Source organism: Rattus norvegicus, chromosome 6 (assembly GCF_021556685.1).
Source record: "Rattus norvegicus strain SHRSP/BbbUtx chromosome 6, alternate assembly SHRSP_T2T, whole genome shotgun sequence".
NCBI lineage: Eukaryota > Metazoa > Chordata > Mammalia > Rodentia > Muridae > Rattus > Rattus norvegicus.
The window spans coordinates 131,005,151-131,030,473 of NC_141539.1; the positions used below are offsets into that span (position 1 = coordinate 131,005,151).

A 25,323-nucleotide genomic window follows, 5' to 3' on the forward strand; every position below is an offset into this window, starting at 1 on the left:
TTCAGTGTCAGAAAGAGAAGCGCACTACGGTCTCACTCTGCGATGCACATGCCCCTCTGCTTCCCAGAACTGATTCTACTATTAATTGGCTGCGTCAGCTATGGGGATTTTATTACATCTCTGAACTGTCTTGTAGCCTCTTAGTGGTGATACACTTAGCATGGTCACTGGCCTTTGCTTAATAAAGATGAAAATTAGTTTAAACATTTGCCTTAAACTTCTGCAAAGACTGAACTGTATTTCTGATTTTGTATAATGTATCAATTATGAAAGTTGAGCTTAAGAGAAAGAAAAATTATTGTGAGAACATATTAAGTATTTCTAAGGAGTTGAACTTAATCTTTTAATAGTTTATAAATTTAAGTATCAAAGTTACATTGTATTTGTAGGAAAAATTAGATTTACACCATTTTGAAAGCTCAGTATAAATAATTCAATAATTTTAATTGACTTTTGTATTCTAAGGAACCCAGTGACAATGGACCTCTTTTCACTGAATTAAAGTTCTACCAGAGGGCTGCTAAACCAGAGCAAAGTAAGAAATCATAAATGCGTTTAAAATTGTTTTGTTAGGGGTTGGGGATTTAGCTCAGTGGTAGAGCGCCTGGGTTCGGTCCCCAGCTCCGAAAAAAAGAAAAGAAAAAAAAATTGTTTTGTTAAAGGTTTGAACGTTTTAAAATAAGCAGTTTACTGGCTTTATTTCACAAAGCTGAGGTTAAAATGTTACATCCTATGTCTGTTTTCATTTGCTTTATACAGAAACATTATTCCAATGGTACTTGCCGAGTCATTCTGATGTATTGATGTATTTGCTCTATAGTCTGTTGGCATGTGAAGTAATCAATTCTATGTGGCCTAAAATACATGAGCAGGCCTAGTTCACAAGTGTGAGGTGAGGACTCTGACAGATCCTGAGGCCTGAGCCTCAGGCTGCTGAGCTGGACTGCTGCTCTCATCTGTGTTCATCTGAGGCCCCAACTCCTCACAGGAAGGAGCAGAAGCTGACCCTCCCGCCTCTGCTCCTGAGTCTTGAAAGGGGAGGGAGAGATGTAAACACTAAAGGAGATAACCAACCTCCTACTTCTGGAGTTTGGGGTGGAAGCCATTCTTCTTGGCTCCGTGCTTAAGAGAGGCAGTGCCATTGCTTTGCTTTAAAAATGGTTTCATAGATGGGCAGTTCCAAGATAGGCGACGGCACGGTGCTATTTTTGCAGATTGGTAAACTTTTTAATTATACTTTGTGTGGGTTATCCTGTGTCCTTTGCAACATGTTTTATGAGTAGAGGTTGGATTTTTGCCTTTATAAGTATGTTCTGCTCTTAGTAATTTGTTCTGAAATGACCGTTTACATACAGCAGTTGAAATCACAGGACTCTTTTTTAACTTCTAGTTCAGAAATGGATTCATACACATAAATTGAAGTATCTTGGTGTTCCTAAGTATTGGGGATCTGGTCTACATGATAAAAATGGAAAAAGGTAACAATCTCCATTTTGAGCCTTTGCTGTTGAGTTGGTTTAGTAAGGAGTTACTTTGCGGACTCCCACAGTATCTGTAGGTGTGCTTCTGGACTGCAGGGCCGCGGAGGGGAACAGTAAGATCTTAGCTCTGCTCTTCTCCGTACACCACAGTATGAGGGCGGTGTCAGATGGGAATGCCAGTCTAACCTGTGCACGTCTGTGGAGCAGCCCCAGGTGACTAGAACCCCATGGACAGGAGCAGGGCACCCCTCTCCCCCGCATCTCCTGTTGTTTATGCAAAAGAGCCCTCAGGATCCTGTCTTGTATCTCAGTTTGAATGCCTGATCTTCCATGGAAACTAGGGTGTTCTTCTTTATGAGGGCTTTAGTAGTTAGAGGTGAGAATCATTTAGAGATAGCATTTCTGAACCATGAGGGAAAAGCTAGATGCTTACTTAGTGACTTCTCTGCTTAGATGTCTCAGGAATTAGAGTTAAGAAAACACTTAGCAGCCTGCTCTTGTTAAATATCTCAGTGGATGAGTTAAACTTCATGGGGCAAAGTTTGGAGGAGATTGAAGGCCAGGCTGAGTTAGAACCTGGAGGCTAGTCTGCTAGTGAGAATGGCGTTTGTGCTGTGGCTGTGATTCGGCCGTCTTAGGCAGTCATCAAAAGCCCGATTCCATACATTGCTTTTATTTGAGCTAGGGTCTTGCTTTCCACATTTAACCTCAAGTAGTTATGGAGCCTGGGCTGGCACAGACCTTTCAGTCCTCCGCCTACTCCTCATTTGTATGACTGGGCACATCTCTGCCTGTCTTGACAGTTAACCTTCACGGTGCTGTTACTCTTAGTTAGTGTTCCTTTTGATATTATTGGAGGACTGTTCCTTTTCTAGACCTCACATGCAGACTCAGTGCCCAGCATCAGAAATTGGTGCCATTGTCTTGTGAGTTTTCCTTTCCTACGAAGGCACCTTTTATGTCATTGTCCCGTGTGACTTCCTCATAGATTTTCACGATCACAGTTTTATGACCCGTACATTTAAACCTGCTGCTGACAGAATCCAAGTGGTCATATCAGTGTCTTGGTGAAAGGCACTGTTATATGGAAGAGGTTGGAATGCCCAAGCCAGATTGGTGCTGTGTTAGACTTGAGAATGAGGCAGTGTCTTAGTCAGGGTTTTCATTGCAGTAAAGAGACACCATGACCAAGGCAGCTCTTATAAAGGACAACATTTAATTGGGGCTGGCTTACAGGTTCAGAGGTTCAGTCCATGATGATCATGGTGGGAGCAGGGCAGCACCCAGACAGGCTTGGCTCGGGAGGAGCTGAGAGTTCTGCATCTTCATCTGAAGATAAACAGAAGACTGAAGACTCTCAGGCTACTAGGAGGAGGGTTTCAAAGCCCGAAACTCCACAGTAACACACTTCCTCCAACAAGGCCACCCTGTCTAATAGTGCCACTCCCTGGGCCAAGCATATTCAAACCATGACAGATAGCCATTGTGAAGGCCTGCCAGTTTTATTTACTGGAAAGCCATTCATCTTTCAGGGAGTCTGGGGTTCCCTGGACTCTTACATAATTTTGTTACAGGTAGTTTTACTGGAACAGTGTGCTGTGAGATGATCGAAGCCAGAGAGAAGCAGTGGGCAGAAGGATAGCTGTATTCGGAGGGCACTGCTGGCAGGAGCCTTAGCATAGTAAGAGCGAGGGACTACAACTGAGCAAGTGCCGCGTGTGCCTTGGTGATTGTCACTGATGCCAGTCCTTCTCGAAATGCACGTTTGCCAGATCTTCCTCAGTGGAGCTTGAGACTCAGACTGGTCATGGATGAAGTGTTAGATTGAAGTACTAAACACGATTGCGTAGGACTTTCTGGAGGAAAGAAGCAGAAAGAGGATCCCTCTCCTAGCCTTGTCCCCTGCTGGTGGCCTTAATTTTCCTTAACTTGGGTTTGAGTGATGGGAGAGATAGGTAGTTTATAGCTCATAGTTCAGTATGAGGATCACAGAAATACTGTTTCCATTTGGAATGTTTGAACTGATTGGTATTTCCCTATTACTTGAAGCATTTAACTAAGTCCCTAGAAGGAAAGCAACAAAGACCTCACCTGATAGACATTTTCAGAGTAGCCTTCACTCACTATTCAGTCCCAGAGCTCTCTCAGGGAATGTGCTAACAGTTTGTGCCCATCAGTTGTTTATCATTTAGAGATGGTGAGGAAGGAACATTTAGGGGCCGTTTAGAGTTAGTGACAGGGTGATCTGTGCATAGAGCCCAGACCCGTGTATTCTGGGTTAGTAGCTCCTGTGTTGAAGCAAACTGTGTCCTCCTCCAGGCTGTGCTGACTGAATCTTTATCAGTGTGGCACATACCACAGTTCTCTGAAATGAGGAGGCCTCTAGAAGATCTGGCATAGAGCATTTTCTTAATTAGTGATGATTGTGGGAGGGCCCAGTCCATTTGGGTAGTGCCACCTCTGGGCTACTGGTCCTGAGTCCTGTAAGACAGCAGTCTGAGCAAGAAGCCATCAGAGCAGGCCAGTAAGCAGCATCCCTCCATGGCCTATGCATCAGCTGCTGCCCCCAGGTTCCTGCCCTGTTTGAGTTGCTGTCCTGACATTTCTTCGGTGATGAGCAATGATATGGAAGTGTAAGTCAAATAAACCCTTTCTTCCACGATTTGATCTTTGGTCATGGTGTTTCGATGTAGTGTAGTAACCCTAAGACACAGACTTTGGCACAGGCTGTTCTGTGTTAGTCAAAGTATTGTAGTGATCACACAGGTTAACTTGTTTGTTAAAGCAAATGTATGCATCCTGCTCTGCTCTCTTAGCCTTGCACAACTTGCCATACCCAAGATGTTGGGAAGACACATGGCTGGACGGGTCAGGTTATGGGAATCTTAACACAAATGAATTTATTTTGCTTCTACGTGATAGTGTGACTTTGACATAAACTTTACCAGTTAAAACATTGCCAACTTAATTATTAAAAGATACATAGACAGACTCTCTAGTCTCCTGGCTCAGAAATTGATAGGACCCTATGTTTTCTATTCCCATGCTGTCCTTTCATTTTAGCTGGCTGCTCCTTCCTTGGAAGCTCACTATAGTCTGTCATCATGAGCCTGGCTGCCGTGGCATGAGCATCCCATGGGAGGACTTGTCCTTTTGTCTGTCTCAATGATTTACATAGACACATTAGGAGTTGGATAACTGTTGACGGTGAAGGTGGAGCTCAGAGGAGCTGGGCAGTGTCCTCTGGTGCATCTCTGTGTACTCCTAGACTTCAGATTCCTAGGAAGGATGAGACCCGCCTTCTCGGTTCACTTCTCCAAAAATGATGGTCCCAGGAAGTAATGTCACCTGGTCCAGGTGACATGGTAGGGTGATGGCAAAACCAAAAATCTTCATTTTTGTAGGGTATTCCTTTTACAGAACTGACCATTTAGTGTTTAATATGTAATCGCTTAATACCATTTGGACAGTTTGATGGAATGTAGTTTAAGCCTAGGCTTAACAGACATTTATTGTTGAAATGTGCCTTAATGATGGAGGCACAGTCACGAGACAGAAGCTCTTGTTTGAAAAGAGCAGTTAGCTGTGAGAAGCAGGTGGAGGTGCTCCCTTGTAGTGAGTGTGCGGTCCTGGGTGAGCACTGTCTTAAGTTCAATGTTGTCTAGCCGAGTCCAGGGCAAGATGGTGCAACACCCTGAATTCTTGAGATTTCTATGTAGTTGAGAGAGATTCTTTATAGTGTGTGTTTGCGCCCCTTTCCTCCTTGTTTATAATCTATAATACTGCCTTATTAAGCATTAACTTGACATAATCTGAAAGGGGACTATTCATTGCAAGTACATGTTCCTAGTTATTTCCCTCACTGACTTTTCTTGTTTGTCTTCAGTTACAGGTTTATGATAATGGACCGCTTTGGGAGTGACCTTCAGAAAATATATGAAGCAAATGCCAAAAGGTTTTCTCGGAAAACTGTCTTGCAGCTAAGCTTAAGAATTGTATGTGAGCTATGCTCCTTTGAATACAGTTAAGGGCTGGTTTCCGCTGGAGCGCAGTCCTCTGCTGGCCGCGTTAGGTACTGCACTAACTCCCTGTGTATTCATTCTTCACAGCTGGATATCCTGGAGTACATCCACGAGCACGAGTATGTGCATGGGGACATCAAGGCCTCCAACCTCCTTCTGAGTTACAAGAACCCTGACCAGGTCCTTAGAACCAGTCTTTACTGTTGTAAATCGTGCTGCTTGAGAGCAAGTGGGGTACTCTGGGCTGAACCCCACAAGCTCTGCTACTTTGAAGTAGATGCCCTAACAATACTGGATGTTTGTCCAGACACTCGTATCCGGTTGCCATTCTGTATCTTTGTTGCAGTTTGCTGGCACTCTATCAAGTTGGCTGTTTTGCCCTACATAATATTTGGAAATGCTTGATACAACCGCATTTCAAAGAGCTGTTTGGGGTGGAAGCTAAACTATAAGTGCACCAGTGAGTTAGATCTGCCGGTCTCCTTTGTCACCTCATTATTTCCTATGTTCAAAAACCCATCGATATACACATCTGTCACTTGGAGAACTTGGTCTGTAATGTGGGGTCAGCCCAGTCACTAGTGACAATAAAGGCTGCTTAGTGTTGCCTCTTGATCTTATGCACAAAGGAAGTTTAGTGCTTGGCTCGGGACAGTGATCTGTCAGCATTCTCTGTCCTTGGCTCTGTTACCACCTTCTGCTAACGTCTTCTTTCTTGTGGTCACCTCCTTTTCTGCCACAGTGTGTTTGCTTTTGCGCTCTCAGCTATGGCGAGTGTGAGGGGTCTGTGTAGTGCACCAGGAGAAGGCTGCTATGCTGGAGTGCTCTGAGGCATCCTCTGTGATGCCAGCCCATCGGAGCTGTTTCCCTGAACACGGCCCTGGACCTGTGCAGTACAGCTCCCTTTAGCTGGAGTAGGAAGGACTTACAGAGTACTATTAAAAATGGACTCCTATTGGTTTGCACTTGACTGATGTGAGCAGCTTCTGTTCACACAGCAGCTACGTGCAGTTCTCCAACTGTTCAGACATGTTCTCTCCACCTCTGTGTTCACATGCACATGTGTGCATGCCTTGGGACAGAATCAGGGGTGATGTGTGGCTGTCAGATGGAAGTCACATGTTTCAATGTTGCATGCTAGTCAGAGCAGCAGGCTGTACCCACACGATTGTTCTGTCTTTCTTTAAAGTTAGCTTTAATCTGGAAGACTTGAATATATAGTATTTAAGATGCAGGTAAAGATCTCATCTAAGAGTTCTGAATGTCATTATAGTCCTTGAGTCACTTTTATGAAGTAAATAGGCATTTGACTATTCTACAAGAATGAAGGGGAGAAGCCAGCTGTTGTATCGTGTACTAACAGTACTCATGACCCTTTTCTTTGTGGAGAGTCTTGAAAATTTACATTTTATGATAGTTTTGTTCTAGACTCTGTAAGAGAAACAGCATCTGTAAGCCTTTCCAAGGAGACAGGATTAATTACTTTCGCACATGCTTGCCTGAGAAAGCACAGTGAGCTAACATTCAGGCACGGCAGCTTTGTGGTTCTTTAGCATTTATTAAAGTAAAGAGTGCTTGGGCGGAAGGTTGGGACTAGCTTAGAGGTAGAGGAAGGTCCTGTTAGACCTCTAGTGCTGCAGACAGAGTAAGATTTTCCCAAGTAAGAGTTGCTGAGATACGGCTCAGCCGCAACAGAGCTCTTGCTTGGCTCGGGTGAAGCTTTAGGTGTGGTCCCCAGCACTGCGGGAGCAGGCGGGGAGGCTCAGGACTTGTGCAGTGCTCAGCTTAGATCTGGCCAGTTTGGAGAGCTGCTGTTGACCCCAGTAGGTGAACCTACGTCCAAGCAAGTGTATTTTATTTCGGTACTTTCTAGTAATTCACGTGCATTGATTCTCGTCTCTAATCGGTGCTTGGAAATTTATAGGTGTATTTGGTTGACTATGGACTTGCTTATCGGTACTGCCCAGATGGAGTTCATAAAGAGTACAAGGAAGATCCCAAAAGGTGCCACGACGGCACACTGGAGTTCACCAGCATCGATGCTCACAATGGCGTGGGTACGTCCAGTGGCCTGTGTGCCTCCACAGTGCTGATGTTTCTGTCTGAATTTCTGCAGAGCCATGCTAAGTAAACACACAGACTGATAGAGAGTACTGGAAGAGTGGTGTGGAGGAGGAGGGCGGGGGTTCAGCTCCTGCACCTGAGGGCCCTGTGAATGGATGGATGAATGAATGAATGAATGCCTCTGGCCTTACAGCTTAGCTCAGTGCTGCTTTGTTCTCTAGTGTCCAGTTTCTGTGTGGCTTTTGTTTTTATAAGGACATTTTGACAGTGTCTGTCGGTGTCTTCGTGTCTCCCCAAGACAACTGGGTGTGTGTGAGATGTCTTCAGACTTTACCTCCTAGACCAGTAGGAGCAGTTTCAAACCCTCAGTTAGCAGTTTGGGTTTTAAGTGAGTTATGACTTAGAGATAAAGATTCGTTTCGTTCAGCCCGTTGTTCAGTGCTTTTATTATATGCAGGCGGACGTTTCTGACCTGAGGGGACTGCTCTATCTTGATGTTTTTCTGGAAAGCTCTTTCACTGTGCTTTCTCCTGTTCTCTTTGCAGCCCCATCTCGACGTGGTGATTTGGAAATACTTGGTTACTGCATGATCCAGTGGCTCAGCGGCTGTCTTCCTTGGGAGGATAACTTGAAAGACCCCAACTATGTCAGACAGTCCAAAATTAGGCAAGGAACAACTTACATTGTTTTGGGTTGAGTGGTGATGGGACAAAAGATTTTTTTAAACATTTTTTTGTGAATTTTAATCATACACCCCAATCCTACTAATCTCTCCTTCCCCTCATACCCACCTTCCACCCATGGCCCCTCAACAGAGAAAACAATCTTGTGGAAGCTGTAGTGTGTCATAATGTGTGCCACATTGTACCCCTTTGTCTACACTCATTTGCTGCAAATGGGAGGCCTCTGACTTCTCAATTCTGGACCCTCACTGGGATTCTTCTGGGGTATCCTGTTGCTTCTTGTGTCATGGAGATCATCTAGTTTTCAATCTGTAGGACCGGCCCGCCTGTGGGTGTGCTGATTCAAAGCCCTAGATCTGGGCTGCTACCAGGGCCACCTCTACCCTGCTGCCCAGGAGAGATGCGGGGCCCACTCTACTGAGTGTTGCAGCCAGTGAGGGACAGGGCCAGTTCTCCCACTCTCATGATCCCGGGGCCAGCTCTCCTGCCTGCCATGTGGTGAGAGAGGCACAGACAGGGTTTTGTTAGCATTTCTTGATAGTGTCTCTAGAGTTTTATTCTCTATATTATGTTTTGTTTTATTTTATTTTGTTTTATTTTATTTTATTTCATAGGCAGTGCCTTGTTGAGTAGTCCTCCTGCCCGGGTTAGCACACCTGGAAGTGATGTAAGTTAGAAGGTGCAGGTTAGATAGCATGTCTGTTTGAACTTTGCTGTTCCCCTAAGACGCACTGCCTCCTGAGATGTGTCCTATTATTGAAGGCTCTTGGGGACCACAACATAACTAAGGACTCCTTCCTTCCTCTGCAGATACAGAGACAATGTCGCAGCTTTGATGGAGAAATGCTTTCCTGAGAGGAATAAGCCAGGTAAGGAAGGCTTCCGTAGTCCTTTGTATGGTTTTTGTTTTCTGCGAGGAAAAAGCCTTCAGCCTGTGTGTGAGTTTGGGTGTTTCAGGACTGCTGCTGTTGGAGGTGCAGTGCACTCAGAGCTTTATGCAGTTGCCCTTGGCTTTCACTTAGGCAGTGTCTATGGAGGTTGTATTATGCACCGGCCGGAGTACTGTCTGTGCAGGCTGCACCAGACCCCTCCCTCAGGGTGTATCAGGGATTTTTGTTAGCACATTATACTGTAGATCTGTGCAGAGTAAGAAAATAGGAAAATAGAGTTGGGAATGTGGAGAAGGCACAGGGAGCAGGGGGAGAATGTAAATGTTGATCAGAGAGGCCAAGGACAGCCTTGCTAAGGGGCTACTGTAGCAGCTGAAGGAAGGCGGTAATGAAGCGAGCTGTGTGGAGACTGGGAGGACGATCTCAGAGGGAGTTGGGGTGAGCTCGTTTTGGTTATCGTGAGGCCATTGGCTTTTACTTTTAGAGTCTACAGCTTGAAATAGGAGAAGGATGCCAATGGCCTCCCCTTCTAGAGACATGAAGTGTGTCTGGTTCCTGGTTGAGGGAAGACTGCCGAGGGCTGAAGTGGGGAAGCACATGGCAATGTGCTCTTCTGTCACCATCCATCCTGGCCCCAATCCTGGCCCCAGGACCCCCAGACTCCTGCTGTGTGTCTGTGTGGCGCCTGCTTTCCAGTGTCCATTACTCACATACTCTGCTGCTCGTCTAGACCTTGCCCTCCGCACAGCGCCAGCTTCCCACAGGCTGCCAGAGCTCACGTGCACTGTGTGAGAAGGGCTCAGTCAGCTGACCTGGCATCATCTCCTCAAGACTTTGACCAGCAGTGTCCAGAGCCTCAAGTCCTTGAGTGTTGCTGGTTTTAATCCCAACTTGGTCTTTTTTTTTTTTTTTTTTCTTTTTAAACTAAAGAATTTTTTAAAACTTATGTGTGGGGTGTTTTTCCTGCATGTATGTCTATACCCCACATGTGTGCCTAGTTCCTACAGAAGCCAGTAGAGGGTGTTTGGTCCCCTGGAACAGGAGTTTCAGATGGTTGTGAGTCACTTCGTGGGTGTTGGTTGGAGCCCACATCCGTGGGGAAGTAGCCAGGGCTCCTACTGCTGTGCCTCTCCCCAGCTCTGACCTGGTTCCTCACTGCGTTCCTGTTGGAGCTCTAGTGCCGTTATGTCAGCTTCACACTCTCTCTCATGTGTGCTGGGCTCTGAGCTTAGAGTGCTTTGTGTTTGAGTTCTGAGAGCCACTGCCTTTGCAATACCGAATCCTCCAGCACACTGTGGCAATTCTTCCATTAAATCCCTCCTTAAATTCTGGTTGTATTTTGGTCTCTGCAGAAATTTTGCACAGTCACATTGGGTAATTGATGCTTTTTTTATGTTAACTGCTCTGGTTTGAACATTTCATTTCTAGTTTTTAACAGAATCTAAAAATAAGGCAGATCTTTATGTATTTACCCTCTGTTCTGTTTACCCTGTGTTCTGTGCTGTGCCGTAGCTATATACTAGCTTTAGCAGCTTTGTAGGCTCCGTAGGAATTTGCTCTGCTGTCCCCTCCCCCCTCTCCCTTTCCCCTCCCTCCCTCCCTCCCTCCTTCCCTCCCTCCCAGTACTTGATTTTTCCGTGTAGCCCTAGCTGGCCTTGAACTTGTGCTCTTCCTACCTGAGCTTCCTAAAAGCTAGGAGTATATGTCTGGTTACCAAGACCATTTTGTGAGACAAGTGCAGCTGAGCTGTTTGCTCCTTAAGGCGCTTTGATGCCCTTGCCTTGCTGTCTTGCCTTCTGTACAGCTGAAACATACTTGGCTGCTCTGTTCTGTGTAGATGGAGGCAAAGGTGGATGCTGTTCTCTCCTGTAAAGCAGGAACTTTGTTCTTTTTGTCAGACACACTGATATTTGTTCCATATTTTTTATATATTCTTATATTTTTTAAAAGAATTTTATTATTTTTGTATGCTTCATAACTTTATGCAGTATGTTTTGATCATATTGTCTTGGGTATTTTAGATTCCATTTTATCCAGTTAAGATAGTGGATGTTTGGCAATTCAACACCCCCCTTCCCCCAACCTCCCCACCAACTGTTCAGGATAGTGCCTGGGCACACTGTGGCACTTAAATAGTTAAGCTAGTGCTTACATGTGTGTCTGTGATGGGTCCTGCCTGGGGAGAGAACATTCTGCGCTGGATGTGGAGTGGGAGGAAGACTGATGAGATGCTGGCCTGGCCTGGGAGGAGGAGGGCAGCATTTTCAGTGACAGACCAGGGAGACTCCCAGCACAGGAGTTGGGTGGGGTCTGAGGCAATGGTTGCATGTCAGGGAACTGATGATGGGAGAACAGTGGATGCTCCATCAAGGTGGATGCTTGTAAGTGGGGCCGGTCCTGTCAGTAAAGTTTCTTCTCATGTTCTGTGGACCTGTCTTGCTGTTCTTGAGTCTGCTCTCCGGGTTCTGTTTCTCACTTCATAGCATGTTCTCTTTCAAGACTGCTAACTTATGGTGTCATTGCAACTCAGGTGTACTACATTCTGAATTCCTTTTATATATACATTTTGTGTGTGTCCAAATTTAATTTATGTTCTCTTATGTCTCTTAGGGTTGCAGAAAAGTCTTTTACATTGTAACTCAAAATATGTTGTTTACTTTACTTACCTAAAGTCCCGGACTTGCGGGCATGCTTTGCATTGAGCTCTGAATGAGAGCCCGGATTCTATTTCAACATGGTACACACTGGTAGTTCTGTGTTGGCTGTGACTGTCTTCTTAGGAGTGAGACGGGCATAGCGGGTTCATGACCTAATGTAGTAAAATGACCATGTTGTTATTTTAGGTGAGATCGCTAAGTACATGGAGACTGTGAAACTACTGGACTACACTGAAAAGCCGCTTTACCAAAACCTACGTGACATCCTTCTGCAAGGACTAAAAGCTATAGGAAGTAAGGATGACGGCAAACTGGATTTTAGTGCTGTGGAGAACGGAAGTGTGAACACAAAACCAGCTTCAAAGGTGGGTCTGGGTGTGGAAGGAAGGACGCTGCTTTGGGTCTCCTTGACCCCACCTAACAGGCAGTACACGTAGGCGAGGCCTTAGCTGGGCAAAGAGGCAGGAGCAGGTTAGTCAGTATCTGAAATGGCCTCACCTGTGACCTGAGGTCAGATGTCTCGGTAGGGCAATGACACTTCTGCCATTGGCATTGTCCTAGGTGGGCCACTGTAGAGGGGGTGTCTTCTTTTCAAAGATGTTTTAAATGTACAGTCCAACACTCTACCCACACTCTTACTACCTGGCCAGTACTTTTTCTTTTTTCCTTTTTGCTTTGTGGGGACAGGGTTTCTCTCAGGCTGGCCTCACACTCAGAGCTCCACCTGCCTCTGCCTCCAGACTGGGAGTAAAGGTGCTCACCACTACCATGTGCTGGCTCTCTTGTTCTGATTGGGGATCACTGCTGAAGAGTTGCAGAGAAGTATTCCTAGTGTAGTGAGGCTCGGAACAGGACACCTCCCTTCCTGAGTGGGGCTCTGTGCTTCCTGGGTCCTGCTTCAGCAGCTGTTTCTAAATGCTTATCTGGGCCCATTTCTTCAGGTTTTAGATCTCTCAGAAGTCCCCAACCTGATTTTCTGACACAATTTGACTCGTTTGTGTGTGAACACTTAGAGTCTGTATCCATTATCCCACAAGAGGAGAGAATGTCTCCGTTCCTTAGCCCACCTCTCAAGTTGTTAAGAGGGCAGCTGTCCTCTTGTTTCTCTGTGTGCTGTGTTCTTAGTGGTTAGCACTCCCTAGCCTTGCATTTCTCTTCCTACTTTTTATTGTTTCTGTGTCCTTTCTCTTGGACTCATCTTTTAGAGTATGAGCTCAGTTCCTTTTTTTTTTTTTTTTTTTTTTGAGGAGAGCTATAAATGGTAGTTATAAATGGTAGAGCTCACAAATGGTGTTATTTGCTTCACTGAAAGAGTGATTTGGTCGAAGTCACTGCTGAGCTGTCCCTCAGCTTCCAGTTTGGGTAATTTTGTTTGTTACCTGATTTCTGGGTTTCCCCCTACATTTGAGGCCTCTTGCTTTTCATTCTACCCCTGCATTCTGCTTTTCATCACAGAATGTGAGAGAGAGTGTGTGTTGTTTGTTTAGTTTAAACTTCATATCTGCTTGGTGCTTAGTGAACCCTGCCTGAAGACATGACACCCATTCTGGAACTTGAAGTTAGTCTTTGTAAGCACACAGGTGCTTCCTCCTCATCTCCCCTCAGGGTCTTTGCTGAGAAACTGGAATCAGCTTCTCTTTCCTTCTCTGACACAGCATAGCAGTTCTTTTTGCCCATCTAACTCTATTCATGACACTGATCTATGTGCTTAATAACTCACCTCCCTCATTGTGACTTCTCTTTCACAGTTTAGAGGAATTGGTGACTTTCTTTGGGTCTCTTAATCTGTTTTCATTACTAAGTTAGTTTTCAGCACCGTAATATATGCACACAGTGCATGCTGACCGCTCTTCTCTCCTTGCTTCTTCATTCCTCCAGGCGACTCTCTCACCTTTGTGCCATATGTTCTGGGATGCACTAAGTTTAGTCAGGGCGGTCTGGGTGGCCATAGGTCTGCGGCTGTGGATTGGAGCCTGGTGGGATCAGCAGGGACACAGCTGAGGACAGTGACTCCCCTTCTCCCAAGACAGTAGATGAGCAGGAATGGATGGGTAAGGCCCAAGAGCCTGCCTCCCATCTGTGACTTACTGAAGCCAGGGAGTTTCTTCTTGTTTTCCTGGCATGGTCGCTCTTACGTCTGTGTGTAGAGGTTGCTGTTTTATCACAGCTCTGAGCACGGGCATTGTGTGTGCATGAGTTTAGTGTCTCCCTGCCCCACCCCATAGTTCTCCTTAGGTTCTGCTCCTCACTCCAGTTGGAACGCTATTACCTGCTCACTGGTTCCATACAGTGCCTGTCACCAGAGATGTGAGAGCTTGGGGGCCACATGGGGACTTCTGGTGTCATGACTTCTCCACTTCTTCTGTCTGGTCTGGAGGTCCTTTTAATGGAATACCTCAGGTCATGTAATGCAGAATTTCAAGATTGTCCTGGTACTGACTGGTGTTGGATCACCTCAGAACTCTGGCGCTTTCCTGCTGTGGACTGCACTGCTCACACCAGCTACACCAGTGTAAACCATGGGGCGGGCCTCAGCCTCAGGTGCATGGGCTTCTGAGGTGCTTCTGCCATGCAGCTGCAGGTGAGGCCTACTGTGCATCAGAGGCGGGGGTCTGACTAGATCCGTGGAGATGGGAGCCTGTTTAGAAGTAAGCCTATCCAGTATTCAGTATTGAGCATTTGGGGTTTTAAGTAGACGTTTTGGCTCCACAACCAGTTTTTGTATGTGCCAGTGAGGCACACACACCCTGTTTGATCTTCATGTTCAGGAAGGCACAGGAGACCATTTGGTGCAGTGTCAGTGCCTGAGCTCTTAGAGAATTGATCTGTGGAAGCAACACAAGGGCGTCTTCTCAGATGTCCTCAGTCAGTGAACTCAGTGGTCTTTAATCATGGCCAAGGTTTAGGATGCTCAGCATGCCTTTGCATTGATAAGGGATGAATTTAAAAACACATTCTCTGTGGAAATAATAGTGCATTCTTCCTTGCTTATAAGCTTGTCTGTCACAAGACAAAATGGAGCCTGGATGCTGAGCACCGTCGTAACACATGCAAGCATCAGAGTGAGGGCGGTATCGGTGCTGTGTGCCTACGCGTAACTCTCCTGCTCCCTTCCTTCAGAAAACAGCAGTGTTTTCATTCCGTTCTCTTGCCACCGTCTTAAGAACTGAGCTGCCAGCCTTGAAGTTGAGTTCAGCTTTTGGCTATTGGATAGATAAAGATGAAGCCTGGTTTAGATTTTACTGACGAGTGCATATGTGATAGATTTCAAATGGTCCTGGTTTGCTAAACGCTGATTTGCAGCAAAAGACAAGATGATAATTGGTATGAAATAATCTATACAACATAATGTATGTTAAAACATATGTATCACATATACACCACAGCAATGAGTTTGTGGTACATTTTCCTTTGAATCTGTTGATTGGTATGGGTGCAGGACTCCTGGTTTCTATGTCTGCTGTTTGTGTGTTTAGTGAGTTGGGGTTTTGTGGGCCAAGGGAACTGTTTTTACTAGTAATTCTAAAGTGGCTTATGTGTTTTGTAAGGAACTGTCCTCACGGGGTTGGGGATTTGGCTCAGTGGTAGAGCGCTTGCCTAGCAAGCACAAGGCCCTGGGTCCCCAGCTCTGAAAAAAAGAAAAGGAAAAAAAAAAAGGAACTGTCCTCACAAGGCCTGGGGTGGTTCCTACCACCATATGGAAGGGAAAGGTTTGGTTTTACTGATCTTCAGGGAGAAAGACTTCTAAAGTGTGACCATGTTATCACATCTGCAGTGGGTGCCTCAGGGTTTTCTTCTTCCTTGAGGGTTCAGAGGACTTGATACTGCTGGTAAGTAACCCTTCAAGGTTCAGGCTATCCCTTCTGCTTCAGAAGCACCTTACAGAGCCACCTTCTATCCGCTTTCAGGTGGACATTGTGGCATCCACATGAGACACTTTGTTACACTGAAAGTCAGGCTGACAGCTCTGAAGTGAGGGTTCCTTCCCCTGGCCTTGCAAACCAATGACCTGAGCTCGATCTTCGGTATCCATGTAATTGTGAAGTAGAGTGCCAGCTCCAGTATTATTGGCCTCCTCTTGTTTTCTGTCCACACATGTACCCACACATGTACCCACACAGGTACCCACACATGTACCCACATATCCATCCACCCAACCCTGCAAATGATGACGCGTGCGTGCGTGTGTGCATGCGTGTGTGTGTGTGTGTGTGTGTGTGTGTGTGTGTGTGCGCGCAGGTAGGGAGTCTCAAAAAAGGGCAAACTGATTTGCCTAGGGTCTTGCAACTACCATTCTATAGCTATAATGTAGTTTTCCTCAGAGAAGCTCATGGCACTTAAAGGAAATCTCCTAGTGATTTTACAGATAATTAAGGTATAACTCATTGCCTGTTTTGCCTTTTCCCTTGAATCGTCCATAAAGCATGTTAAGTTTTTGATGTTAGTGCTGCAAGAGTGTCCTCCGAGGAGAGTATCCCGTTAGTTCCAGCATGGTAGAGAATGCAGACTTAACTTCTAGAGCTAAGGTCTCTGACTCTAGAAGCATCTTGAGTTTAACTGTTGTCAAGTCTGCTCATTGTGCTGAAACTTGTCCTGGAGAGCCTTCTCTGCAGGGTAGCGTGTGCTGTCCTCAAACGTGCTGTCCTCAGACATGCTGTCCTCACATGGGCACCTGGAGCTTTCTGGGTCTGAGTTGCTGCTTTACTAGGAAACTCGTGCAGCTGAGGTGCCTATAGGCTCTGGCTAGGGGTTTCTGCTCATCTGTTGACTAACTGATCTTTTCATAAATGCCAGGAGGGCCTCTAACAGCTCCTTCTCTGGGCCCTTGAGGGGCTGAGCCAAAGGGACACAGCTATGCTCCAGAACAAGCCGTGGATGGTACAGGTGGAGCCTGCTCTGTGCTGTGCATACTTTGTGGACTGGGGTGCTTTCTGGTGCAGTTAGGAAAGGGCAAGACTGAGCCCCCACCCTGGACAAGCGTAGGTCAGAGGGAGAGGGATGTGAAAGTGGCTATAACGCGCACACGCACTTGTCCCGCTTCTGCTACATGCTGCAGTGGGTAAGCTCCTTGTCCCCGGGCAACAACCACAGAGTGCGCACTCTCTTTGGCTTTCCTGTATCTCTCCACTGTTTCCACGCAGTGCATTTTAACTGAGTCTGCTGGTCTGCAGGTTCTGTGGCACCCCGCGTTTGTGTCCCTGTGCCATTCTCCCCCAGTTACTTCTAGTCATCTCGTCTATGAGCTGTGCCATTCTCCCCCAGTTACTTCTAGTCATCTGTGAGCTGTGCCATTCTCCCCCAGTTACTTCTAGTCATCTGTGAGCTGTGCCATTCTCCCCAGTTACTTCTAGTTGTCTGTGTCCCTGTGCCATTCTCCCCCAGTTACTTCTAGTCATCTATGTCCCTGTGCCATTCTCCCCCAGTTACTTCTAGTCGTCTTCGAACTGCGCATTTGTTCGGTGACCTTACTGGACTCTGACTCATCGAGTTGGCATGTGTGTTTGTGCCTGCAGGTCAACACCAAGCCTGGGAAGTTTAGGCGTTTTGTTTTTACAGTGACACGTCTGATGGCTGCAGTGAGGGGCAGGGCACCCCAGGGCATCGCCTGCGTGGTTGATGATGGCCATGGTCTGGGGCTATTTCTTAGGCCTGGTCTCCTGCCATGATCTCAGGCTTGACTTGAGCAAGGAGCTGGTCTCTGGTTTTGCCTCTGAAGATTTTTGTTGTCTTTCTGTTGAAGCAGCTTTATTGGTCTCCAGTCAGTGTTTAGACTATTAGTAAATTTTCAGTCCAAATGTATCCAGCTGATTTCTCTTCCTGTTTCTAAATTGGAAGTGAGAAGCAGCTAATTAACTAAATTTTAACCTAGCATATCTGAACACTTTAATAATATAATGTGTAGTATATTACTAATGACCTTTGAAATAAGCCCATTTTTCAAGACTTTTTCTGTGTTGAATTAAAAGCAAACTCTGTCCCACATGTATTTTGTTAAGTTGCCCCTGTGTGTCATATAGTATCTTGGTTTCATTTATAAATGCAAATGAATGTACCTGTGAGACATGGTGTAGACTGTCGCAGAATCAGAGATTGGCCCAACCTCTTGGGAAGTGTTTCATTTCAAAGGGAGCCCATATTTCCTACCCCAAGTCTAAGGACTGATTGAGGCTTAGAAGAAGCCTCAGCAGTTTGCTGTTGGGGATTTTTGTGTGCCGCTGTATGACCCAAGTTAAACTGGGCAGGCTTAGACCACGGGCCCTTTCTACCCAGACTGCACGTGCTATCAGAAAGTTGGGTGGGAGCTGGAGGGGGGATGAATGTGACCCACCACTGTCCCCAATACACAGGTGTTCCTTTCCTTGCCTGAATGCTGTCTGATTTTCATTCCTTGTAATTCACCTGTATGGAGATTAAGAAAGCTTACTTTTTAAATACACTTCAAAACAAAATGAACGTGCTAGGCTCTTTGGTAGGAAATACTGGCTAACTCCCTTTATAATAAGCATTTAAAAACTACCCTGTAAAATCTGGAGACTCTGCTTTCTGTTCTGTTTGGAACGTGGAGTAGAGTGCTGAAATATTCCTCCTTAATTTTGGTCTGAAGGAACAAAAGTGTCTGTGTTTATCCCTGCCTAATGCATCACAAGTCTGCTGACACGCTAACCTTGGAGTCTTGGCCGCCGTTAATCAGGCCTGTGAACCGGCAGGAAAGACGTACCTAACTCGCTCCGTCAGTGCACTTGCATATGGAAGCTCTCACGGGGGAGCTGCCCGTGCCAGCTGAGGGTTACCTGCCCACTGCAGTTATTGTGTGTAATTATCGAGCCAATCTGTTCAGCCCAGCAGGGTTTAGATGGTAATCATGAAGCAACACTTTGGAAAGAAAGATGTAAGGCATTCTCTCCTCATCAGCAGTGTGAAGTTAGAGTCATTCTCATGGCTGTGTTTGAGAAGCAGTACCTTCCTACACAAATCTCCCAGGTGAATGCCATCGAAAATTCCTTAAGGTTTAATCGGGTTGTTTCTGGGTGTGGGGCCCTTCCACCAGGTATGTGGCAGCAGGATTCTCTGATTCCGGCCTTTCTGCTGCCACCTTATCCATGCCTCAAAACTGTGGAGTTGAGCGTCATGCACGGACAGTGGTTCTCGGCACTGGGGATGAAACGTGTTAGCTGCCGGCACAGGCAGGCTTCCTTATCTAGGGAGGAGCCCACGGCTACCATTAGGGAAGAGTGCTGTGCTGTCAGCACGTGCTGTCTTTTGCAGCTGTACACAGCATGGCCTGAAGCAAGGAACACTTTCAGATGAAGTTGAACTTAATATTACTTGCTCTACAGTGAAGTGAGGACATCCTGTTGCATCATGCCGTGAGTCTGGTTGTGTCAAACATCTTCCTAAATGATGCAGAGTTCCGTCAGGGAACTTGGGCTCTGAGTGAGAATTCAGAGCCCTACACATTTACATCTGTACCTACATAGGATAAGGCTACATGAAAACCACAAACTTGTATACTCATTGCCAACTTCCCTCTATAGATAAACCTATAGATACCCTCTATAGATACACCTATAGAGAGCTGTTATCTAAACAAATGGCTCGGGACAGAATTGGATTAGTGTGCCTCCGTGTGTTTTCGAGAAGTGGCAGGCAGTGGAGTGCAAGCACATTCTCCTGATGCCACAGCCGAGAACGTGGAAGATGGAGGGACAGTGTGGAGAATGCGATTGGCTTTCAGAGAGCAGGAGAGCTTTGGACCCATGTGATTGCTCACACATCGAGTTTATGGAACTCAAATATTTGATAAGAAGCACTCTAGGGAAACACTGGGTTATGAGCAGAATTTGCCACCAAATTTAGATTCCACGTGTGAGGTGAGAGGTGTCTGTCTTTCTGTCTCTCAGGCTCACAGCCTCTGCCTTTCCCTCCACCCATGTTAAGCAGAAGAGTGAGTGTCACTGGCCTGTGGAGGTGACAGCAAGTTGGTAAACATTTCATGTCCTGTTGACCAGTGAGACTCAGGTGGCAGAAGAAAGGCCACACCCCAGCTGGCTGTGGCTGGAGGCTGCTGCTCCTTCCCTTGGGTTCTTCGGGTGTTTTTGAGTCTCCCACCCTTAGATAGTTTCATATATATGTTAATTTGTATAATTATGTATATTTGCTTTCTCTCTTTCTTTTGAACGTTGTTTTCTATGTAAGAAGCGGAAGAAAGGCGCTGTGGAAGAAGAAAGCTCAGTGTGCGCTGTGGAAGAAAGCCCAGTGTGCGCTGTGGAAGAAAGCCCAGTGTGCGCCGTGGAAGACATGGAGTGCGCAGACACACAGGCGCAAGAGGCCATACAGACTCGTAAGTGAAGCCCCTTGCTTATTGCTTCTGGGTAGCCCCAGGCCGCACTTCCTCCCGCTGCCTGATGGACTGGCCGTGCGAGTCATAATATTTCAATTTGAGTATAAAATACCTTGGGGATAGGGTTTGCACTGCGTTGTGCATACAGGGGTGTCTTCCACACACACTTATGTCACTCCCGAGCCATAGCAGTTGGGGCAGAGATTTGGGAGAAACCAGCACTGCCTCTGGGCTGGAAGCCACCTCAGCCGGGATGGGTGGGGTTGTGCACTCATGCCGGTCAGGAGGGGAGGATTCAGGCTTTGAAACTTCACTGTTTAAAGCAAGGGGTGCAGAAGCAAAGATTTGAAGTCACTTCTACTTAGGGGCTGGTGCTGCAGTTCCTGCCCATAAAGTCACAGTTAGGGGTGGTGTCAGCAGAGGCATCCCCGGGCCAGCCGAGATTGGCCGTGGTCTGTGGTCTGCTGTGCCGGGTATTCCCAAGCGCTGCTCTCTTGGACCGAGTGCTTTTTAAAAGACTTTTTTCTCTCTCTCAGTTTTATTATTTTGCTGGTCCTTGGGCATTTCTTAATTTCTGATAAATAGCCTTGTTTTATGCAAAAAGGTCACAGTAGCATAAATGCCCCAGTGACAGAGGCCAACACTATAGTTTGCCTTTCTGTTGACACTGGCCCTGGTACATGTTGGAAATCAAGTTCTGGAAGGCAGCCGCCTATATCCAGATTCATTAGTATTTTCCCGTCTGTGTTATGGATCTAATCTGGTTAGATTCATCGGCATTTACCCTGGGAGCTAGGGGCATGTCATTCACTCCGGAGGCCAGCGCTTGCTTCACAGTCATCCCTTTCCTTCTAACGCTGCCGTCTCCCGTCTGCTACTGTTTGTTTTTTATTGCCTCCTCCCCTGTCTTGTTCATTTTGTTATTAGGAAGTGAGGAGCCCCAAGGAGCAATATATGGAAGCACGTCTCAGCCAGAGGCGGGCTGCAGCAGCTCTGACAGTGAGTGGGGACGGACTAAGTAGCACTGATGAAGACAGCTCTGTTCTACTTTGAACACACCCTTAAGCGTTAAAGCATCCCTTTTCATAGGAGCTTATTCGAGCCCCGGGTTGTGGTAGGCTAAGCCAGGAGTCGATCCAGACAGGTCCCAGATGTGCTGTAGTCCGACAGGCTTTCTTAGCTGCCTGTGGGTGTCGGCAGCCTGTATGCTGCTTGATGAACACAGATGTCTTTGTTTTGAGAGTGCGTGACTTAAAACTCTACTTGTAACCATGAGAACTTGTCTTAGTCCTGCCAGTTTGGGGTAGGATTGTAGTCCCTGTGGCTGGCAGGCTGCTAAGAAAGTGTCACTGAGCTGTGACTCCTGCCATAAGGCCTACTCAGACTGCGTTGCTGCATCACTTTCCTTTTTGGTTTTTCAGGATAGCTTCTTAGCTATCCTGGAACATGCACTATAGACCAGGCTGGTCCCAAACTCAGAGATCCACCTGCCTCTGCTCTCAAGTGTTGACATTAAAGGCGTGTGCCACCACCCTAGGCTACTGTAACTTTATAAGATAATGAAGAATAATTAGGTTCTACATTCATGCTAACTCAGAATTATTTTAATTTTTTGTTTTCTTTGAGTCAGTCTTCCTATGTATCCCTGGCACGCCTGTAACTCTATGTAGACCAGGCTAGCCTCAAACTCACAGTGATCCACTTGCCTCTGCCTCCCAAGAGCTGGGATTAAAGAGGCCCACCAGTGTGCCTAGCATTTGCTTAAATGACTTTTGTGTTTTCTTGTTGAAGGCTATTTCCCCCTAAAGTACTAGAGTAGTTATTTTACTGTCAGAATATTCATGGGGAGAAGTATTGCCTGAGGTGGTTGGTAATCGTTATTGCTTCTAGAAAAAAAACAAACCAAACAAGCCAGCAGGCCAAGGTCTGTGCAGACGTGTACACTGTATTCACCAGTTGAGGCACTGGGTGGAGAAGGCACATTGCTGGGCTTGACTTCTTTAATATTTTGAGAAATAGGATCAATTCAATGAATTTTGTGGTTTGGGGCTTTAGGATTTTGTGTCTTAAATGTATTTCAAGAATGGTTGCCTTAATGGCAGCTTTACAAATGTCACTTTCTTCATTAACAATTTTATTTTCAAACACAATTTATGGTTTACAGTGTGGTAAGAGACTGTTCTCGCCGAGCGATCTTTTAGAATGCTGTGCCTTGCAAAATGGGAGCAACTTTCCTTTAATATCTATTTAGACCATTTTAGAGCCGTGTGTAATTTTCTTGATACACCTAAACTCATTTTGAATAGTTGGGGGTCTATTGTGTGGGAGCGTACTCTGAAAGCTTTCTGTGTATGACGCGCAGGCTGTGAGGGGGTGACGGGCACTGACGGGAGAATAGGCCTCTAAGCCTTTTATCTTTATGCAAGGCGTAATTTTTACCAATTGAAGAAATTTGGTTATTTGCTGCAAGTAATTTTCCCCCCTCACAAAATGATAAGTCTTAAAAACTATGTGTATTCTGGCATTTTAAAACTGTGCCAATATTCCAGAATTATACTAGAAATTAATTGATGTGGCCATGATGCCTATGGCTTTGTGGCTGTCCCCTGTTGGACAGTAGAGGCTGCTCTTCTGGAGGTTAGCTGGCTGTGAAGCACTGAGGCTGGGCCTGTCTGAAGAGCTTCTTTGGAGAATACCCACCTGCCAGGGACCAGATGTTTCTAAGAAAACCTTGCTGAGATCCTTTCCACTTTCACCTTGATTTATGAAAAGATGGACGAGTTTCCCCAAACTCAGTATGTTATTTTTCAAGTATCAGATTTTACACATTAGTTTTGCAGTTGGCTCTGTTACTAACTGTATTGCGTTATGAACATGGTTGTAATATTAGAGACATAAGAATAGCAGAATCCATCAGCCTCCTGGTGACAGTCAGTTCTGATTTTCTTTAGGTTCCAGGAGGCAGCAGCATTTGGAATTGCAGCAAGAAATGCTAAGTCTAGACCACAGGGGCAAGAAGCAATCGCGCTTAAGAGTGCAGTGTGGTCAGGACACTGTAAGAACAGCGTTGTGGCCGATCTTGATCTGGCTGTTAGGACAGTCCTAGAATGGCAGCGTTTCTGATTCTCTTTGTAGATGTAACTTTAACATTTTATATGTGAAACCCTCAAATATACCATGGAATGTTTTGTTTTGTTTCAGCACAAAAGCCTTTTATTTCCTCGAGGTTCAGTAGCTCTTCTATTATTAGCGTGAGTCACTTATACATGACAATGGTGTGAGCTCACTCTGATATAGAATGTATTTTGATGCTGCTGACCCCTCACCCTCTCCATCACCCCACCCCCACCCCCAAATCCCCTCAGATCCCAGCCCCATTCCCTTTCTGCTTTCCCGTCTTCATCTGTTCCCTTACCCAGTCAGCCCACTCCTGCTCGGGGAGTTTGATCTGTTCTCATGGGGTCCTGGGCCAAGGCTCCTTCCTTCCTTCCCACTACCCCAGCAATCACTGACTGCCTGACACGCTCAGGGGTGGGACTTCACGAGCCCCTCCAGCTGTCCCGTCAGCCGCAGTGTACAGGCTGTGTCAGCCGCACTGTACAGGCTGTGTGAGTGGTGGGACGGTGCTCACAGAAGTCTAAGGTTTGCTGTGACTGAACTGAACAACAGTTGAACAGAAACCATCTGAAAAAATTTTAATTTTAAAACAGATTTTCCAGCTAAGTAACTGAAAACGCCCATAATCAGAATACCTTTAAAAACTATAATTACTTGTGTGGGATTAGACATTTTTTCTCAGATTCAAAGAAAATCCTGTTCTTTTCCAAAGAGAAGTTGATTAACTCTTGAATACCGGGATGCCCTCATTCCAATGTTTCTGGTCGTTCCTGGCCCAGAGAGCTTAAGGCTGGGAAGAACAGGAGGCCAGGCTGGGCATTGTGGTCAGGTTTGAAGCAGAACCCCTTGTGAGGTGGATAGGAGCATTCCTTCCTCAGGACCTTAGGTCAGGAGGAGCCTGAGTGCCTGCCTACAGGGAGGACTTCTTACTCTCCGTGTCACGTGTGACCCCAGGGTCCCCAGGAAGTGTAAACTCGGAAGTAATAAAGGAAGTCAGTGTCTCAGATTCATAACACAGAGTGTGGGAGAAACACTGGGGCATTTTTACTGGTGGGTTAAACCTAGAAAGTAACCTGGCAGCTCAGTTTGGCTGTTGTGTGGAGTTTATCTCCACAGCCGTCAGTCAGTCAGTCAGACATGAAGAGATTGTATTTCTGATCCCTTGCTTTTGTAAGTTAATGATTACTTATGTGACTTTCTCTGATTCCTCTTCAAGGTTCACGAACCAGAAAGAAAGCCCAGCAATAACTGAGATGCCAGAAACCGTCTTCTCTGCCTGTTCATTTGACTGTTTCCTCCTTTTCTATTTTATGTTTTATTTTCATGTGAGTCTTGTGGGGTGTGAGTAATAATTGAATGACTACTTTTTTGAAAAGCAAACTTTATTAAAATGAGTATTTTGTGTACTTTATTGAAGGATTATTTATAAAGTCTCAAATCTTTAGTCGTCACAACCCACGTGCTTTGGGACTTGGGAGCGTGTGCTGGCTCTGGCCGCTCTGCGCTTCCCAGGTTGGGCAGAGCTCTCTACAGGCTCCTTGCTTTTACGGAATGAAGAACTTAAAATAAAGGTCTCTTTTGCTTTACGTAGTATACAATTTGTTGCGACAATAAAGTTTGGTCTACCTGGATTCTGTTCTTTTATACAAGCATTTATTGAATACCTGCTGTGTGCACAAAGAGCACAGTAAGTACAGCGTGTCTGAAAGAAGCCCCCACATTCTAAAGTCAGCTTATGTAAGAGTAAGTATGCAGGATAAATGGCATGCGGACACTCGACAGCCCCCCAGTGGTCCTGCACCACTAGCTGCAGGGATCATAGGGTGCACCCCACACTAGCTGCAGGGATTCCAGGGTGCACCCTACACTAGCTGCAGGGATCATAGGGTGCACCCCACACTAGCTGCAGGTATTATAGGGCGCACCCCCAACACTAGATGCAAGATTTTTGTGGTTAGAAACGTAAGATACACAGTATTTTCCAAGTTATTTGGGTATAAAGCTCAGAAAACTTAGCATGTTTATAAACACTTTCAAGAGACCTTCCTCAAAAATTACACTTAGAGCA

At 46.0% G+C, this 25,323-nt stretch overlaps 1 protein-coding gene across 38 annotated transcripts in view; it reads left to right on the plus strand.

Moving 5' to 3' along the window:
- The window catches only part of Vrk1 (VRK serine/threonine kinase 1), a 66,674-nt gene extending 41,833 nt beyond the window's left edge, over positions 1 to 24,841 (plus strand). For 19 of the 38 annotated variants that reach the window (XM_087553919.1, XM_087553917.1, XM_087553899.1 and 16 more), the window contains 10 exon segments: positions 466 to 535; positions 1,391 to 1,478; positions 5,368 to 5,476; positions 5,591 to 5,683; positions 7,428 to 7,560; positions 8,113 to 8,233; positions 9,061 to 9,119; positions 11,984 to 12,162; positions 19,994 to 20,138; positions 24,472 to 24,841. In XM_087553919.1, coding sequence (XP_087410045.1) covers positions 5,378 to 5,476; positions 5,591 to 5,683; positions 7,428 to 7,560; positions 8,113 to 8,233; positions 9,061 to 9,119; positions 11,984 to 12,162; positions 19,994 to 20,138; positions 24,472 to 24,503 — 861 coding nt within the window. In that variant the 5' untranslated portion in view covers positions 466 to 535; positions 1,391 to 1,478; positions 5,368 to 5,377 and the 3' untranslated portion in view covers positions 24,504 to 24,841. 38 annotated transcript variants of the gene reach the window in all.
- Positions 24,842 to 25,323: the final 482 nt, after the last annotated feature.